The sequence below is a fragment of the Myxine glutinosa genome, chromosome 4 (genome assembly GCF_964187855.1).
Source record: "Myxine glutinosa chromosome 4, kmMyxGlut1.1, whole genome shotgun sequence".
Classification (NCBI taxonomy): Eukaryota; Metazoa; Chordata; class Myxini; order Myxiniformes; family Myxinidae; genus Myxine; species Myxine glutinosa.
The window spans coordinates 106,722,817-106,742,965 of record NC_136264.1 but is presented as its reverse complement, the minus strand read 5'-3'; the positions used below and the strand labels follow the sequence as shown (position 1 = coordinate 106,742,965).

At 43.0% G+C, this 20,149-nt stretch overlaps 1 protein-coding gene across 5 annotated transcripts in view; it reads left to right on the top strand.

The window, feature by feature from the left end:
• Positions 1-20,149, top strand: part of LOC137425066 (uncharacterized) — a 769,181-nt gene that overhangs the window by 24,210 nt on the left and 724,822 nt on the right. For all 5 annotated transcript variants that reach the window (XM_078776254.1, XM_078776250.1, XM_078776252.1 and 2 more), the window contains 2 exons: positions 9,113-10,174; positions 17,177-17,316. In XM_078776254.1, coding sequence (XP_078632380.1) covers positions 9,175-10,174; positions 17,177-17,316 — 1,140 coding nt within the window. In that variant the 5' untranslated portion in view covers positions 9,113-9,174. The remainder of the gene's footprint in view (positions 1-9,112; positions 10,175-17,176; positions 17,317-20,149) is intronic.

The following is a 20,149-nucleotide window of genomic DNA, read 5'->3' as shown; positions in this document are numbered from 1 at the left end:
TTTCGAATGCGGTTTCGAAATGCCGGAGTTTCGGAAACGACGACGGCCATGACTATGAGGTTCGCGCACCGCGCTCGGCGCCTCCTCTACGACCGGAGGGGCAGCCTACTCCAAGACCCTCCGGAGGCACGGCTGCTTCGTCACCTTCGCGCGCACCGACGTTGGCGGAACGGCTGTTTCGTCACCTTCGCGCGCGCTGACGTTAGCGGCACGGCCGCTTCGTCACCCTCGCGCAACTACAACTACAACCGCAACTACTTCTCCGACCCTGCATCCTCGGGAGGCCCGCGAGGAACCTCGGCAGCCTCCCCCGAGGCCTTGACCAGCCCCTCGGTTGGCTCACCCGCTTTTCGCGTGCACCGCTCGAGTCTTCTCGGCACTGCACCCGTGACCTGCAACCTCGGGAGGCCCGCGAGGAACCTCGGCAGCCTCCCCCGAGGACTTGTCCAGCCCCTCGGTTGGCTCACCCGCTTTTCGCGTGCACCGCTCGAGTCTTCTCGGCACTGCACCCGCGACCTGCAACCTCGGGAGGCCCGCGAGGAACCTCGGCAGCCTCCCCCGAGGACTTGCCCAGCCCCTCGGTCGCCTCGGCCTACGCATAGGCCCGTGGAGTGCATTCTGGGGGGACGTATGTGGCGGTTACCTTATGTGCAGGTAACCGCATGTGGCGGTTACCTTATGTGATTACCTTATTTGGGCATAATACACGTGCACGGGCCTGTTGGACTTGTGGTTGTGCGGACGTGACGCACGCGCGGTTGCCGGAGCCACGCCCTCCGAAGAGGGCTTTTGGCTTTATATAAGCGTGCCGACTTCCGTTCGAGTTTAGTGTGCTGGATCTTGCTGTTACAATAAACCATCTTCGAACCCTATGAATGGCCTCGTTCTCTCGCCTTCCGTGACCCCTAAAACACGATCTAAATACTGTTTTCAAAAATGGTAAAAGTAGAGAACTGGCCGGATAGCATCATACCAACTATAAAATGATCCAAATATAGGAGACAATATGCATTCACACCAGAATGCTTTCAAGACCATTTTAAAAACTCAGTTTTATCTATGTACCCCATGATCATGTTGTACTAGTGCGACATTTAGAACATCACTCTTCCATTTGCCAAGATTTTGTATTCACAAAAAAATTGTCTTAAAAGAAATGAGGACTTGGATGAAAGCACTTTTCCCATTGGCTGCATTGGCTGCATTGGGTCCATTTAACACAAACAGAGTCGAGCTGCAAAACCATTTGTTGCGTTGTTTACCACGAGTCTGATTTGGCAGTATCCTGCGATGGAGTTTTAGTTAACCTGTACAGGCTTTATTCTTAGTTAGAAAGTATTCACATTGGTGATTGGATGGTTTGCTAAGGAATCGGCCAGCGACAAATGGATGGTGAGAATGTTTGGGAGACTTTATATTATTTTCCTGAGATCATGTATTGTAATTTGTTTTGAATGATGGACACCATCACATAATGTGAAAAGTAAGCTTTTTTGCCTCGTCTTATATAATTCAATTTGAATTACAAAAATAATATTTTCTCATTTCTCACCTTATGCTTGTATAATGATTCTTAACAGGTCATTTTGAGGCTCATGTGTGAAAACATTCTACCTTTACCTTTACTGGTAACCAGATTCTGATCTTATGTTCAGACCCTCCGCTTTAAGGGTTTAATTGTTAATCGTTCAGGAGGCTATATAGAGTGCCTTCAGAAAGTATTCCCACTCTTGATGTTTTTCACATCTTGTTGTGTTACAGCCTGAATTTAAAATTGAATTAAATTGAGATTTTTTTTTGTCACTGATCTACACATAATACCCCATACTGTCAAAGTGGAATTGTCTTTTCAGAAACTTTTACAAAATAATTCGAAATGAAAAGCCGAAATGTCTCGAGCCAATAAGTATTCAACCCCCTTGCTATGACACTCCAAATTGAGCTCAGGTGCATTCAATTTCCTTTGATTATCCTTGACATGTCCAATTGATTGGACATTATTTAGAAGGAAACACACCTTTCAATATAAGGTCCCACAGTTGACAGTGCATGCCAGAGGAGAAACTCCACCACGAAGGCCAATGAACTGTCGGTAGAACTCCAAGATAGAATTGTGAGGAGGCCATAGATCTGGAGAAGGGTATAAAACAATTTCTAGAGTGTTTAAAGTTCCTAAGAGCACAGTGAGCTCCATCATTGGGAAATGGAAAAAATATGGAACTACCCAGACTCTTCCAAGAGTTGGCCGTCTGGCCAAATTGAGCAACCGGGCAAGAAGGACCTTGGTCATGGAGGTGACCAATAACTCATTGACCACTCTGACGGAACTGCAGAGTTCCTTGGCTGAGATGGGATAACCTGCCGGAAGGACAACAGTCTCTACAGCACTTCACAAATGTAGGCTTTATGGGAGAGTGGCTAGACGGAAGCCACTCCTCTGAAAATGGCACATGACAGCACACCTTGAGTTTGCAAAAAGACATGTGAAAGATTCTGAGAGAATGAGGCAAAAGATTCTGTGGTCTGATGTGATGAAAATTAAACTCTTTGGCCTGAATGCAAAGTGCTATGTCTAGTGGAAAGCCAGCACAGCTCATCACCCATCTAACATTAGCCTGAGCATGAAGCATGGTTGTGGCAGCATCATGCTATGGAGATGCTTTTCAGTGGCAGGGATTGGGAGACTTGTAAGGCTACAGGGAACAATTAATGGAACCAAATACAGGCTAATCCTTTAGAAGAACCTGGTTCAAAGTGTAAAAAAAACCATAGACTGCACCGAATATTTACATTCCAACAGGACAATGACCCCAAGCATACAGCCAAAGCAACATTGGAATGGCTTCACAACAAGAATGTTAAAGTTATTGAGTGGCCAAAGCAAAGCCCAGACCTGAATCCCATTGAGAGTCTGTGGAAAGACTTGAAGATTTCTGTTCATCGATGCTCCCCATCTATCTTGACAGAGCTTGAGCAAATCTGCAAAGAGGAATCTGAGAAATTCCCCAAATCCATATGTGCAAAGCTGATATAAACATATCCAGGAAGACTCGTGCCAAAGGCACTTCTACGAAGTATTGACTCAGGTGGTTGAATACTTATGCAAATCAGATATTTCTGTATTCATTTTTAATTATTTTGAAAAAAAATTCCCAAAAAAGAATTCCACTTTGATATTATGGGGTATTATGTGTAGACCATTGACAAAAAAGCTGAATTTAATGCATTTTAAATGCAGGCTGCAACAACAAAATGTGAAAAAAGTCAAAGGGTGTGAATACTTCCTGTAGGCACTGTATGCATATTAATAGTACAATAGATGTTTCCTTTGGTAGACAGTGCATCAATAAATTATGTTGTACAGCATTATCAAATTTACAATATGCATTGAAAGATAAGTTAAAGTCAGCCGTCTGTAAGAAACAAATGTAATTTTCAACATATATTTTAATTATCCTTGAATGCACCATCTTGTATACATTATAGTGATCTTGAAATACTTAAGAAAATATGTTGTGGATGAAAATGAGATAATGTTGTAAAATAAATGAAGAAAAGAGAAAATGTAAAATAATATTTGTGTGGCATGATCCATTGTCTTGTATAAATTGTATAAATTGTATAAATTGTAATGATCAGATTGTTGATACTGACATACTAGCCAAAAAGGTAACCATACGCCCTTAAATTAAATATTCAAAAATCGCAAAATGTCGTCTAGGGGGTACCTATGAAAATAGGGTGATAACATAAAGTCCATCCCTACATTTTCCTTGTTAACATCTTTTTTTTTCATCAAGGAGACCCTAATGGACAAAAAATATACCAGTGGGTAAGGAATCTGGGGTGGGGGGGGGGGGGGGGGTGCACGGTGGGTCTATCCAGCCCATGGACTACTATTTTGGAGGGTCAAACCTGGACCTACTTTGGCCCCCCGCTGGCCCCCTTAGACAGCAATTTTCTTCGTGTCGTGAACAAATATTGGTACATCATGGGTATTTACGGTTGTGGTCAAGTTTCATCGAGTTTTTTAGGTCAAAGTTTTTAGGTCAAAAGGTCAAAGTGGTCAAGTTTTTTTTTTTAATGCCGTGAACAATCTTTCGTCACAACATAACAAATATCATTTGTGCCAAGTTTGGTCACATTCCCATCAGCAGTTTCGGAGAAGAAGTTGCAAGTGTGCACAGACTGACGGACAGACTGATGGACAGACTGACTGACGGACGGACGATGCGCCATCGCATAAGCTCCCTGGAACTTCATTCCAGGTGGGCTAACAACGAAAAACACGGTCTGTTAGTGAAGCCATTTGTCTGTGAAGCCGTCCATGAAGCCGTGAAACTGTGTGACTCGATTTCTATTTTAATTATGTACTGTTTAAACTTCAGTTGCATTCTGACAACATATACAGTACGTCTATTAGTTATGCACTATTGGAATGTACCTTTCGATCCTTTATATTGCTTAGACCTCTGAAAGACCAATAAGACCCTTTAGACCCAAAATACCCCTGAGACCTTCAAGACCCCTTAGATCCCTAAGACCTTCAAGACCCCTAAGATCCTTAAGACCTCTAAGACCCCTAAGACCTTTAAGACCCCTAAGACCGTTTAAGCTCATTAAGACCTCTAAGACCATTGACTCTTAAAGACTCCAAAGTCCTCTAATATTTCAAAGACCCCCTAATGCTCTTAAGACCTCAAATACCTTTTTAAGATCCCTTAGATGCTTAAGACCCCAAGACCCCTTTTACCTTAAAGACACTTTCGACACTTTGGACAACTTTAGTAGATCCTTTCTCCCTTTAGAGTTTAGACATTTTGTGGCATTTAGACCACTAGAACCAATACAACCCTCATGTCCCTTCAGACCCTTTTGACCTAAACACAACTTACGCCCATTGCACCCTGCAGATGGATTAGACAGATTGGACTCTAAAGACCATGTAGAGCTTTAGAACCACTTGGATCTATTGAGATCCTTTTTACATGCTTGAGAGATTAGACCCTTTTGACCCCTTAGACACCAATGACTGTAATTGGAGCGTACCCTTTAAACCATCAGACCGTCTAGGACTCTCGACCCTTTTAAGTGCACATCACACAAACCATCTATAGTCTTCTTGCAAAACATAGACTATACTTTTTTCAGCAAGTGATGCGTAAACTCGACACACCCAGGAGGTGGGTACTCTGCTAGTTATTTTATAATTATCCATGAAAACTATGCAACAGTATTGGAAATTGTCCATTAGAAATTACTTATGTATATAGTGACGTTCCAGGGTTAAACATTGAGCATCCATAGACTAATGAAACTTGGAATTGTTGCTGTAGTTTGCCATTATTTATTCAGGATAGTTTGTGTATTTGTTCGTATGCATTGCTTTGTGTACATGTCTGAGGGAAAATATGTTGGTGATAATGACATGGATGACCATCCATTGTTTTGGACCTTTGCCATGAGCAAAAATAGACCATGGTTCCAATCAAAAGTTGGTTAGAATCTGGAAACAAGGACAGAAGAACCAGGACCTTGAAGCTAAGTTAGAGCCAAGTTGGTAAAGGTGATTTGAGAAAGCAAGTCTGCAAAATATACCACGCTGAAAAATGGACAGATAGATTGAGAATTTTGGCAAGATTGTGACAGATTGAGCAGTTCCATAATCGGATGGCTGAGGTTGGAAGCAGTCCATGTCGGAGAAATGCTGTGGTCGCTCAAAGTTGGGGACATGAGTGAGTGATGCTGGGGAAATTCCAGGTGAGCTGTTAGCTGTCAGCAGCTTTACCCTTGTGCAAGACTAATTCATAGATCTGGGCTTTGATGGACTGCAAGATTTGCATGACGATGGTTTGCGCTAATGTGCACCTGACTGTTCTTGAATAACATGTTGGAGATATTTCTTATGGATCATATAGGGAACTATGTGAATAAATTCAGAATAATTACAGGCAGTCATCATGGACTAACTAAAGCTGGAGATCATGTTCAGCAAATTTATTGGAGTTCAATGAAGCCTGTAGAACTACCTTCTTAACTCTGTTCAATATGTCATTCTTGGCTCCAATGCTTCGAGACCACTGTTCACCACCATTTCCGGTCATTTCTCTTCCATTTCCATGATCTTTCTTGGGAAAACCACATTTCCAAGCTGGACTCCAAAGCCAGTTCGCCGACTCGGCATCCTCCGTCGTGTGAAGTCCTTTCTGGACACCTCTGAGCTCCTCACCACTTACAAAGCTTTCATCCGCATCTCAATGGAATACTGCTCTCTCCTCTGGGCTGGTGCTCCTGCCTCACACCTAGCTCGGCTTCACGCTGTTGAATCCACAGCTTTCAGAATCATTGATATCTCCAGTGGTGAAGCTGATTCAGAGGGCCTTTCGCTTGCTCACCGCAGGTAGGTTGGTGGTCTTTCTGTCTTCTACCGGCTCCTCTCCAACCTTGCTCCCCCAGCTCCATCTGTGCTATGTCCCCCAAATATTCCTTCAGGACGCACAAGATCTGCCAGAAACCCTCTTCTGGTTAAACTGCCAAAATAAAGACTCTCTGCTCACCTTCACTCCTTCATTCCTCTTTTTTCCTGCCTCTGGAACAAACTCCCATGCTCTCTTCAATCCCACTCCACCCTCCAGGTCTTTAAAACAGCTGTTTACCACCATCTTTTATCTTCCCCCATCCAAAACCTTGATCTTTTCTACCCCCGTTAAAACACCCCAAATCCACCTCTTTCAATCTCAAACTTCTTTCCTGAAATTCCTAGTAGTGTTCATTTGCTTTATATCGTGTACCCCTCCCCTCATAAGTATGCTTTCCTCTCTCTCCCTCTGTTGTCTCCCACTCCCTTTATTGTATGTTTTATGTGTCCATTCATGTTTCATGTTTAATGTGTTAGCTCTTACATGAACCTTGACTCTGTATACAAAAATAAATACGTGTGTTATTTTCTACCTTCATTAACCCTCGCGAGGCCTTGTTTGTTTGTTTAAAGTCTTATGATTATGTTAGTATGATTCTACATGCTGCCCTGTCTTCTAGCAACCGTTGGAATTGGTTTAAAATACCCTTAGTCAGTGCAGTTTACTGTTTATTCTACCAGGTGAGCACCAGGGGTATTGCCCCTATGTTTAGTTATTTTGTAAAAATTTCTATTGAAAAAAAATCCACCTGGACATTATGGGGAATTATGTGTAGATCACTGACAAAAAATCTTAATTTATTCCATTTTAAGTTCAGGCTGTAACACAGGAAAATATAAGGAAAGTCAACGGGTTTGGATACTTTCTGAAGGCACTGTATAAATGACATGGGTAAGAATGAGAGGCCTGACAATGGTAACCTTCTGATTTCAATGAAGAGCATCAGCCACGGATTATGTCAGCCACGTCAGTCATATCATGGTCATTAAAATGAACATGTCATTGTCAGCCACAGTTCCATCAGGCACGTGTATCTGTGTGTAATAGTTTGTTTGCTGTAATCGTGTACAAGTTAAAATTTTGACAAAAAAATGTTCATCCTGGTATTCCATCTGAAGAAATAAAAGCATTAGTCTTCCAATATGCATAACCTTATTCTTATTCCTAAATGTTCATGGAAATTATATATACATGTGGAGTGGTTTGGTGATTTTAATATTGATACTGTAATATATGTTCTTAGTAATTTATGTAAATTATCTTTTTCTAAAGGAATGATGACAATTCTTTCAAGATTACTGATTATTCTGCTTTGAAGGTAGAGATGTCATGTCATTGAAAACTTTTTTCCTTTAGCAGATATTGCCAAAAAATGCCATACTCATTAATGTCTTTTTTATTGGCGAAATAGCACCTTGAATTTTTTTCCCAGTTTAATTTGATCTTGTTTGTTTGCAACTTGGCCATCTGTTCCCCATTTCATTGCATTGACCTTTGTTCACCTTTTCCATTCAAGCCCAGACCTCTCTATTGATCAAGGTTAATTTATATAATGCTACATTGCCCAGGGTGCTATTCGATCATTTCAGGGACATCAGAAGTAAAAAAAATAAAAAATAAAAATTCAGAACCAGCAGAAGCAACATTAATTAACCTCTCATGCTTCTTGAGGGTTATAAAAGGGTTCCATGGTAAATATTTTGAAGATAATTTTGTGTGGTAGTCACTGCATACCTGTACTTGAATATGCATGGATAGAGAGGATAAGAACACAGGGAAAAAGAGATGGAAAAAGAGATGGCTGAATGTCACAAATAGTTTTTTCTAGATGACATAACACTTGCGTTGCATTGTGAATATTTAGTGGTAGCACCGTTGTCCAATAACGAATGGTTGATGACCGGGAATGGACAAGGTTAATTGGCCAGTCATGCCTTAATGGCAACTAACCTGTGGTCAGTCATTTGAGAATAATGCATTGGGGAGAAAGGAAGTAAAAAAAAAAAAAAGTTATACAAATATTTAGAGGAGAAACAGTCCTCCAGGATGAAGCATGCTGACAACCACAGCATGCCATCTGTAGTACTTGGATGGGAAACAACCATCAATCCAATAGATGTGTCGGTGCTGTTTGTCCTTGTGCACTACAGCAGGAATGTGAGTTCAACAAGAGCATAACTTGCCTAGCCTACATCCTGCCTCATTAAATGCAACTGTCGCTGAGTATTTTGGCAGTGTCGGGTGAACCGTGTATTGATGAAACTTAAAAATGCAATTATGTGCTCAAGAAAGTAGCTTTCCCAATCGCACTTTTCCTGCTGTTCATTGTGAGCACTGTATGGGATTTTTTTTTCTACCCCAGGTTTTTAATTTCCAGTAGACCTGTTTGAGAGTCTGCTGATGTGGGTGTCTGTGAGCAATGAATGCATGGGGCTGTGCTTGTGTTGTTGAACAATAAACACATGATTGTGCAGCCGGCATTGATTACGGCTCCACTACTATTTTAAAGTTCACAGACTAATGTTTTTTAAGGTCGTCATTGCCAAGGCTGTTGTTTCACTGATTTTCACTTTAGATTGGGAAATGCAATTATGTTTTAATTTAGTTGCTTATTATATTGCCACATCTGTGTATGCATATTGTGCTGTCATTTTCATGGGTCTTGATTTATTTTATTTTTGTCTCCCCATCAGGGTATTTCTCATTATGAAATGTTCCTCTGCAGCTGAAGGGGAAATAACTTTGAGTTAAAACCATGGCCAATGCAGAGCAACGGCAATCTTCGTCACGGCTGCCTGTAATTGGCCGGCTGCCTGTAATTGGCCGAAAGGCAAAAGTGGATGCCCCAGCTACAAAGGCGAGCATTGCCATCACCTCTGTGCCCAGTTCTCAGATCTTGTTAAGCTATAAGCAGAAGGGTGTCTTTGGCTTCAATGGAAGAAAGGCAGCAGGTCGAGCAGAGCTTGCTAGAGACCCATCAAATGAAATTAGGAGTCATTGTTTAAGTGATGTTGGGGATTTAAAAGGCTCAACAGGAGTAACAAAAGTGGCAGCGAATGACGCAGCCAATGCAAAGCTGCGTAGATCATTTGGGTTTGGTGGTGGCATTGTCCAGGGTGGAAACCGTAGGCAGCAAGTTACTCGATCGCTAACAGATGTTGCAGATAGACTCTCTCAAAGTGCAGCAAACAGGGGTATTGGGTCTGTGCAGAACTCAAAAACTAGTTTTGCGGGTGGAAGCAAACGCAAGCCAGCAAGCCATTGGAGCACAGTTGGCTCAAGAGAAAGTCTCAGCAGCTGGAGGGATGGTGACATGCCTTTGCTTCCAGACTGTAACGAGTTACCTCGTACCCAAAGTTTATCATATGCATTACCGCAACCTCCAAGTGGCCGGTGTGCATCACAGAAGGGCTTAGCACAGCCTTCGTCACCTTTGCCTCGCAAAACCAAGCTAAACAAGACAGAAACTGGGAAAATTTCCTGCCAAATTGGAAGGCTGTCTGGTGGCTCCCGGGAGAAGAATAGGGCCAAGGAACAACAGCACCTGGAAGTGAAGAAAGAAAGTGAACATGGGAAAGAATCTGTCACAAGTGAAAAGACGAATATTGGTGTTGGGAATGTACCAGCATCAGCTGTGAAGTATCCTCAGCTACCAGCCTGCACTGACTCTGCAAAGGCTTCTCTCCCAAGCTCTGGTTCAGACCAGGCACAGGATGCAAGCCTGATTGAGGATACGAGAGTTCCAGCAGGGAATGGTGAGTGTTGAATCGGAACACTAAAATGCATTTGTTTAATTTCGAAGATAAAGTTATTGGAAAAATCCCATTTAGTTTTATGTAAAACAGTAATGCAGTTTTAAAAATGTGAAATCATGATTGAACCAATCTCAAGGAAGTTTTTATTTTTAACATTATTTGTATATGGTGTACTCAAATTGTCATGTGTATGGTGTGGGCGAACTTTCTGTTTACCTACCTTGTACACCTGGGATGTGCCCCAGAATAGCTGAACGATAAAATTTAAAACCATGCACGGAAAACAAGGATCCAATGTTCTCAAAATGCTTTCCCCTTTTAAAACAGCACGATGGTGGATGGAGAAAACTTCCCCAGGCTATTAAATTAATAAACAGTTTTAATTACAAGAAAGTGAGAAAAAATCAACAAGCATGACAGTAATCGATCAATCCCTCTACAGATTATACTGCACAATGAAGATGGCAAGAGGCACGTTGGAAGTCTAAAACAATAAAATAAATGTATCATCAAAACCACAACTCATGACACACACACTTGACTTTTAACTCGGGCTGCAAGCCTTTACCAACAAAGAAATGGGTCGTGGAAATGGGGTGTTTGCAAATAAATAACTGGAAAGCATCTCAAAATGCAAAGCACGTCCGTGTTGACTTTATACTCAAACTAAACTTTATGAATACGACAGTTAAAAAATATGATACATTTCATTAATTTGTGTTCTCCATATTGTCATAATTAAGGTTTGTTGAAGAATTGATGACAAAAGCTGTTAAAATTGGTTAAAATGTTATGGTCTGGACAGACACTTGAGCTTAATGGTAAATAAATAAAGAAACATGGAAGCGCTAAAAAATAAATAAATAAATAAATAAACGGGGTGTCTCGTGCTTTTTACGCGCTGCAGCGAAGCTAATAACGCCTATTTATAGTCACTATTACTTTACCCTTTCATATTTTGACTCGATTTTTAAGCAGTGAAGCCACTTCAATATTTGGCTATGTCCTTCCTTCCATCTGTCCATCCGTCCGTCAAAAATTAAGAATATGAACTTTTCTATCCCACCTTGTTGAATTCCAATGGGTTCTAAAGGGTAATTCTAATGGGTAATTCTAAAAGGTTTGAAAGTTGTCAGCATCTGGAAGTCCTGTAACTTGCATGGAATGCTCACATACTGCCAAACTGCACTGCTTCCTTCGGGCATGGGTGCAATTTTATTTGACTGCCTGAGATGAGCTCCCACAACTCCAAGTGGAGCCTGAGAGCCCTGCACACACGATTCATTGGTGTGTTGCATTATTGACAAATTTGTGGTGGTTTTAGTGCATGTGGATATGGTTTTACGGGGGAGTTGATTACATTGTAATTACATTGTAATAATAATTACATTGTAATTGGTCTCACTATCTGCCATGATCTTTCCTGGGAAAACCACATATCCAAGCTGGCCTCCAAAGCCAGTCGCCGACTGGGCATCCTCCGTCGTGTGAAGTCCTTCCTTGGCACACCTGAGCTCCTCACCACATACAAGGCTTTCATCCGCAGCTCAATGGAATACTGTTCTCCCCTCTGGGCTGGTGCCTCCTGCCTCATGCCTAGCTCGGCTTCACGCTGTTGAAACCAAAGCTTTCAGAATCATTGGAATCTCCCACGATGAAGCCAACTCCGACGGCCTTTCACTCACTCACCGCAGGCAGGTTGGTGGTCTTTCTATCTTCTACCGACTCCTCTGCTGCCAAGCCCCCCCCCAACTCTGTCTGTGCTCTGTCCCCCAAATATTCCTACAGGTCGCACAAGATTTGCCACCAACCCTTGCACTCAACTAAAGAGATGGTAATCTCCCTTCGTAAATTGCTATTTAAAAGGGTAATTAGCTGTGCACATGAAAATATGTTTTTGTCAGCGTTTAAGAGTTAGGCATATGTTTTTTTTTTTTTGTTTTTTTTTGTATACTGAATCGAGGCTTGTGAAAGAGCTAACGTTTATTTCACAAACAAATCAACCAGACAAACAAAATATATAAAAAGAGGGAGCGGAAGACAAGATGGGGAGAGAAGGGGAAGCACACAAACATAACATTTGAGAGCAGGGAGAAGTGTGGGAGGGAGAGGGCTTGGGCGGAGGAGGCGTGGGAAGGGGGGGGGGGGGGGGGGTGAGAGGTATAAAACACAAGGGGACCGAAATTAGCGGGGGTAGAAAAGATCAAGGTTTTGGATGGGGGAAGATAAGAGATGGTGGTGAACAGCTGTTTTAAAGACCTGGAGGGTGGAGTGGGATTGAAGAGAGTGAGGGAGTTTGTTCCAGAGGTGGGAGAAAAGAGGAATGAAGGAGTGAAGGTGAGCAGAAAGTCTTGATTTTGGCAGTTTAACCATAAGAGGGTTGCAGGCAGATCTTGTGCGACCTGTAGGAATATTTGGGGGACAGAGCCCAGAGAGAGCTGGGGGGGGCAAGGCCAGAGAGGAGTCCGTAGTAGACGGAAAGACCACCAACCTGCCTGCGGTGAGTGAGTGAAAGGCCCTTGGAGTTAGCTTCATCGCGGGAGATTCCAATGATTCTGAACGCTTTGGTTTCAACAGCGTGAAGACGAGCTAGGTGTGAGGCAGGAGCACTAGACCAGAGGGGAGAGCAGTATTCCATAGAGCTGTGGATGAAAGCCTTGTAATGAGGAGCTCAGGTGTACCAAGGAAGGACTTCGCACGACGGAGGATGCCCAGTCGGCGACTGGCTTTGGAGGCCAGATTTGAAATGTGGTTTTCCCAGGAAAGATCATGGCAGATAATGAGACCCAAAAGATTGAGTGACAGAACTACTTGGAGAGGATTATTCAGAAAGTGGATGGGAGGGTTGTCCAGTCGGTCTTTTCGGAGAGACATCGTAAGAGTGTGAGATTTGTCAGTATTTAAAGACATGTTCCATTTGTTTGCCCAGTCTGTGATTTTGTCCAGGTCTGCAGAGAGTGAGGAGGCTGCAGACTGCCGATCTGAGGGATGAGGAATGGAGCGACAGAGAGTAGAGTCGTCAACAAAGAGATAGAGAGGATTTTCAACGGAGTCAGAGAGATCATTGATGAAGACCAGAAAAAGCACAGGGCCCAGAACACTGCCTTGGGGAACTCCAGCCTGAACAGGAAGAGGAGATGAGAGAAACCCATTCAGGGCCACACGTTGACTACGACCAGAGAGGAAGTCCGCCAGCCATGCGTGGAGATTTCCATGGATACCAAAGGAGGAGAGTTTGGTGAGCAGAGCGGGGTGCCAGACCGTATCGAAGGCACGTTAAATGTCAAGGGAGACAGCTCTAATTTCCTGTTTGGCGTTGAGGACCTCCATCAATTGTTGAGAAAGCAGAAGCAGCATGTCCAGAGTAGAGTGACCAGGTCTGAAACCAAATTGATGGTCAGAGATCAAGCCATTGGAGAAGAGGAAAGATTTCATATCTGAAGCAATGATGGATTCCATGACTTTGCTGATTAATTGGGAGAAGGCTGATTGGTCTGTAGTTGCTAGGATCTGTTTTTGCACCTTTTTTGTGCAAAGCGGTGATGTTGGCTGATTTCCAAGCAGATGGCAGATGACCTTGAGCAAAAGAGAGGGTGAAGAGAACAGAAAGAGGGAGTGAAAGAGCGGAAGAACATGATTTTAGGACCCGTGGGCTGATGCCGTCAGGACCAGTTGCAGAATCAGAGTCGAGGGTTGACAGAAACTTTTCCACCTTGTCAGGAGGAAAGGACACAGAGTCCAGGAGCAGCTTGGTACGACTGGGTACGGTGGGTACAGAGAGGGATGGGTTTGGGACACAAGATTTAGAGGCAAACACAGAGTTGAGGCATTCAGCTTTTTCACGTGCGGAGTCAGCCGTGTGGCCATTTGAGGTGAGGGAGGGGATGGAGGGGGAACAAACACCAGAAACAGATTTGACCAGATGCCACCAGGATTTGGAAGTGGGAGACAGATAAGAGAGTTCGGTCCTGAGAACGGAGAGATATTGTTTCCTGGCTCTCCTGAGGGTGGACACACACTTGTTTCGGGCTTTGTGAAAGGAAATGAGATTTCCTTCCGTTGGATTTGCTTTCCAGGAGACGAAAGCAAGTTGTTTCTGGGCAACAGCCTCACCACAAGATTCCGTGTACCATGGACGGGAGGAAGGGTATGACAACTGAAGACGAGATGGGATAAATCTGTGCATGAGAGAGAGCAATTTACTTTGAAAGAATTCCCAGGATGAGTTGATGTCAGAGGCGGTAGAGATGGGAGACCAGTCCAGATGATTGATGGCTGCTTGAAGACCGTGCCAGTTGGCCTGAGTGAAATGCCAGACTCGTCGACGCTGAGGAGGCTCTCTGAGAATGGTCAGAGAGATGTCCACTTTAACAAGCACATGATCAGATGAGCCGATTGGAGCAGAAGAAGAGCAGCAGACATTTTCAGGGAAGTTAGTCATAACCAAGTCCAGAAGAGAAGATGCTCCGTTGACTGAGATCCGGGTCGGGAAATTGATAGATTGTGTCAGTCCCAGTGAGTCGCAGAAGTCCTTTGCTGAAGAGCCATGGCTGGTGAGAGAGGTACCCACACCCAGCCAACTTGCATGGTGACAATTGAAATCACCACATATGAGGAAGAGAGAGTTGGGATGGGTAGATAGAAGTTGGTCCATATTATCAGACAGCGAGATGTAGATGGAGTCATCACTGTTTGGTGGACGGTACAACACACATATGAACAAAAGGTGGGAGCGAAGGGGAAGCCGTAGCCAAAGGTATTCCTGGGGGTGAGGTGGAGAGAGGGCAGTGGAGGGTGAGTGAGGAAGAGAGTTTTTTATAAAGATAGCAACCCCACCTCCAGGACGAGGCTCAGGTCTATCATACCGGAGGAGGGAGTAACCTGGGAGAGATACCAAGGCATCAGAGACATCATGAAGGAGGAAAGTTTCTGTTAAGCAGATCACATCTGGTTTGTCAGAAGCAACCTGTATGGAGAGATCAGTCAAGTTTGAGCGAAGGCCCCGGATGTTTGAGGTCCATACCATTAATGAAGAGGAAGGGGGAGCATCGGATACAGAACAGGGGGGGGGGGGGGGAGGGGTAGGGTAAGATGTGGAAGAGGAGGAAGAGGTAGGGAGAGCTCTTGAAGGTGTGTCAGAGATTTCAGAGATTTCAGAATAGCTTGGAGAAAGGGAAGAATGGGGCGGACAAAAGGTTTGATGGAGATTGGGTGAGGCACAGTGAGGTGTTATTTGAGGAGGGGGAAGAGCGAGGCAGAAGGTTGGGGGAGATGAAGGTGAAAGTTGGAAGGGGGAAGAAGCAGGGAGGATGCTTTGAGGAGGAGGGGTGAGAGGGGAGTCTAGGAGGGGAGGAGCGAGGGAGAGTCTCGGAGGGGAGGGGTGTGGGGGGAGTTTAGGAGGGAGGGGAGGGAAGGGGCAAGGGGGGAGATTTGAAAGGGATGGGTGATGGGGAAGATTTGGAGGGGAGGGGCAAGGGGGTAGATTTGGAGGGGAGGGGTGAGGGGGAAGTTTTGGAGCGGAGGGGTGACGGGGAAGTTTTGGAGGGAAGGGGTGATGGGGAAGATTTGGAGGGGAGGGGCAAGGGGGAAGATTTGAAAGGGATGGGTGGTGGGGAAGATTTGGAGGGGAGGGGCAAGGGGGAATATTTGAAAGAGATGGGTGATGGGGAAGATTTGGAGGGGAGGGGTAAGGGGGTAGATTTGGAGGGGAGGGGTGATAGGGAAGTTTTGGAGGGGAGGGGTGAGATTGGATTTTGAAAAGTGTATGATTCATGGGAAACGAACATTTTTTGCAAAATGAGTTTGAGACCTTCGAGTCAAAAATACGTTTGAGGACGCTGAAGGAGGGGTGGAGGGCTGGAGAGTTTAGGGAATGTAGAAAAGAGGAACAGTAAGAGATGGTATTTTTTTTTTTTTTGGAATGAATAGATTTGGTGAGCAAGACGAAAGCATCCTTTTGTAGGAGAAGAAGAAAAAGGTGTTATAATATATGACAGAAAACAGTTGTTCAGGGGAGAGATTAAACATTTCTAACCACGTGATCGCGTGATCACGAACAACGTGAACGAAGAACGAACGAACAAATAAGAACAACAAATAAACGAATAAGAACTGAGAAGGAAATATTTTTTTGGGGTTTTTTTTTTTTAGTAGAGATATTAAACAAGGAGGTATGGGGTGAACGACTGGGACAAAACAGAGAACGAAAGAAATTGCAGCGCATTCGACGAACCGCTGAGAGAAAACAAAACCACAAGGTTGGAGACGGTAGCCTAAGCCTACTAGTACTAGTACTAGGCCTCAGAATACTCGACACGCATTAACCGACGATTGTGTATCCATGTACGAAAAATTAACACCGAAAATTTTCCTAAAGACACGCTATAGGTACACACACCGAAAGATAGATACAGTCTCGGCAAAAACACAATTGTGAAAAAATGACGGCTTCGAAAGCGTGAGCGCATGGAACATCTTTGAAAAGATGTGACCTCGCCGACAAAGATCCCATTCTCAAATAGGGCAGATGCAGAAAATAGGGCAAAATGGAGAAGATTGTCATGGGCACCGCAAGGCCAACCCCCGCTCCAGCAGTGAAAATGGCCCCAAAAATCAGTTTCCATTTTTCAGTTTCCCAAAACAATCAATCCAAACAACCAAAACAATCAATCAGCTTCCCAAAAATCAGTTTCCAGTTTCAATCAATTCCATTTTTTCTCCAATGCTCTGTGGGATAATGTTGATTGAATGTTTGAGTTCACTTTTTCACAAGGATGAATGGCCCGTTTGCATGACACTTGCTCAAAGCCTTTCATAAATTTGGTCCAAAGTCATTTTAGTAACTGTGTGTGTGTGTGTGTGTGTGTGTGTGTGTGTGTGTGTGTGTGTGTGTGTGTGTGTGTGTGTGTGTGTGTGTGTGTGTGTGTGTGTGTGTGTGTGTGTGTGTGTGTGTGTGATTAAAAGCTACTATATCTGCATTTATCTTTTCGTTCTGATTTCCAGCTGGTGGACCTCTGTCAGCTGTGCCTATAGATTGTCCTTTGCCTAGAGAGAGGCTGAGGACAGCTGGTACACGCCTTGCTTACTCGGCGACAAGAAGTCGGTGCAGAGAAAGTGCAGATTTGTCAGACATGAGCATTCTGGTAAGGGTCGATCATTTTATACTTTGTTGTTCACACTTTAATCGTGATTTAACATTGTTCCCTGTAATTTTGTCTTTGGTTTCATCCCGTCATGTTATTTTTTTTCTCCAATGCTCTGTGGGATAATGTTGATTGAATGTTTGAGTTCACTTTTTCACAAGGATGAATTTTTGTTTGAAGATTATCTAGGCCATGCATTTTCCTGGGTAAATGTGGTGTTTCCGAGGTACCTTGCATGTGACAGGTATGTGAATTGTTATCTCAGAAGGGCCATCTGTCCTAATAAATTTCTTGAAAGTGATGATGAAAGTTCAACTGAACCCCAAGCAGCCATCATTTGTGGTCAATGATGATTACATATTTCTGAGCCATTGCAACATTCAAAGTATTTTGTGGCTCCAACGCACAGTCATCTAGCACCTTCACTGGTGTTCCATGGTATTTTGTATTGCTCTCTGTCAATCTGCAACATTTTCTACTTGCTGTCCTCAATTGTCTTTCGTTGCGCTGCATGTCTTTTATGTTACCTTGCCAAATTGTCTAGTAAATGTGACCCTTCCACATCCGCTCCCATTTGTTACCTCCGCCACCGACGGTGGATGGAGATTTTGTTTTCACCCCTGTCTGATTCTTTTTGTTGTGGACGTAAAGTTGTTGATGGATAAGGATGAAATTTGGTGGACAGCTTGACTGTGTGACAACTTGAAGAATTGATTTGATTTTGGTGAAGATCTGAATTCGGATTCGGATACGATAATTTTTTTGAGCGATTCTTCACAATTGAGTTCTCGTTTGAAACGATATTTAATACGATGTCTCAAAAAGATATGAATGGATTCAGACGAAACTTGGTGTTGACAAGGACGAAGGTTGGGTGTGTGACAAGGATGAATCGATTAAATTTTGTTGAAAATTCGAGTCCGGATGTACATATGAATTTTTTTTCCAGTGATTCTTGACTAGTGAAAAATTGGGCGAAAAGCGATAGTATAACATGATATTTCAAAAAGTTATGGACGCGTTTTGACAAAACGAGGTGGATGAGTTGATTTGGTGAGAAGAACAAGCCGATTCGATTTTGGTTCACATCCGGCCTATCAGTGGGATACAAAACACAAACTGTTCAGCCTGCGGAGGTATGCGCTCTACCGAGTGCTGTTGTAGTCTTCTTTATGTTGCTTTTCCTTTGCCAATCGGGGAAAAAAAATAATCAGATATCAGTTGGAGATGTCACTGTGAATGAATTTCAATAATTTCTGCTCATTAACATTTTTTAATCCATAAAGATTGATTTTGGTAACATTCTGATTGGAAAGATCAGAATGAGCGATCCTAAGAAATGTGTGGGGTCCATTAGGATGCCCACACTCTTGATTAACAAAGTGGCTGTGATTTTGTCTGTACATCATACAATACCAGGACCACAAGTGTCAGGTTCATCAGACATATATCAGAGTTGGAGACAAGTCTTTGTTATTTGCGCTCATCCAGGAATCACGTTCCATAAACCAGGATAAAAGTTTTGGTGTTTAGATTTTAAAACATGTGCTTCTGCATAATAAAACAAATCGTTATTCTGGTCTCAAGTTTTATACTTCATGCAGTTGTCAGCCAATTACATCTTCACAGTTTTCTGCTTTGTCATCTTCAACCGTGATCCTAACATAAAATATGAATGATAGAAAAATCGGACTTTCCCTTTGTCCTTTCATAATTAAATTTGAGGTGAGGTGAAGCAATGTTGCACTTTCATGATTGCTTTTCCCTTTGGCCACCAGATAGCGCTGTTTGGTCTCTTTTATTATGCAATGAATCCTTTTCTGCCTCTTATTGCTTGACCCTTTCATTTCGGAGCATATTCAGAGGCCTCCAAGTATGCGTCATTAATGTCCTGATTTGTTTTTAAACATTACAGTTTGCTCATTTTATGTGCTTTCCCGATCCTAAAATGTCAAAGCATTACCATCAGTCAACAAACATATTTTCATGGAGCATGATTTTACATCTCAAGTTGTGTTCTTATGTTTTAAATCATTTATACTCATGGGTTGGGGCAGGGGTCAGGATTTTTGGAGATCTACAAGGAGATCTAAAGAATGCAAGGGGATCCATTTCACCCATCTTGCCTGTGCTTTTATCAACAACACAATAATAGATCCATCAGTTTATTGATTAATTGATTTCAGTGTGGAGAGGGAAGGGTGGGAGTAGTGGGAGGTAAATATTGCTGCAGGCCTGGGGATATGACCAGGATTTTGGGAGGGGGAGTGGGAATGGTGGAGCCTTTGGAGGGAAAATAAAATTGTCACACGAGGAATTAACAAACACTGACAGCACATTCACTTTTTTGACTTGACCTGCTCACAGACACCACAAAGACTGCAAATGTAATCAACCACGCACCCATATGTAAGCTACTTATCAGCCCTGCCAATACCCATGCACTCATCTGTCCCCAAAATATATGAGGTTGCAGTGGAAGAGGAAGAGGAGAGGAAGGTTTGATTAATCAATGCTTTTTTATCTAGAATAGCACTCAGTAAGGTGCATACCTCCATCAGGCTGAACAGTTTATGTTTTGTATCCCACTGATGGGCCGGATCTGGATACAGACCTCCAAAATCGAATCGGGTTGTTCATAACAACTACCCAACTTATCCACCAAGTTTCGTCCGAATCCATCCACAACTTTTTGAGATATCGTGATATATATATATATATATATATATATATATATATATATATATATATATATATATATATATATATATATATACACAAAGAATTAAGTTAAGCACCCCCCCCGTTTTTTTACAACCTCGCACATTACAAG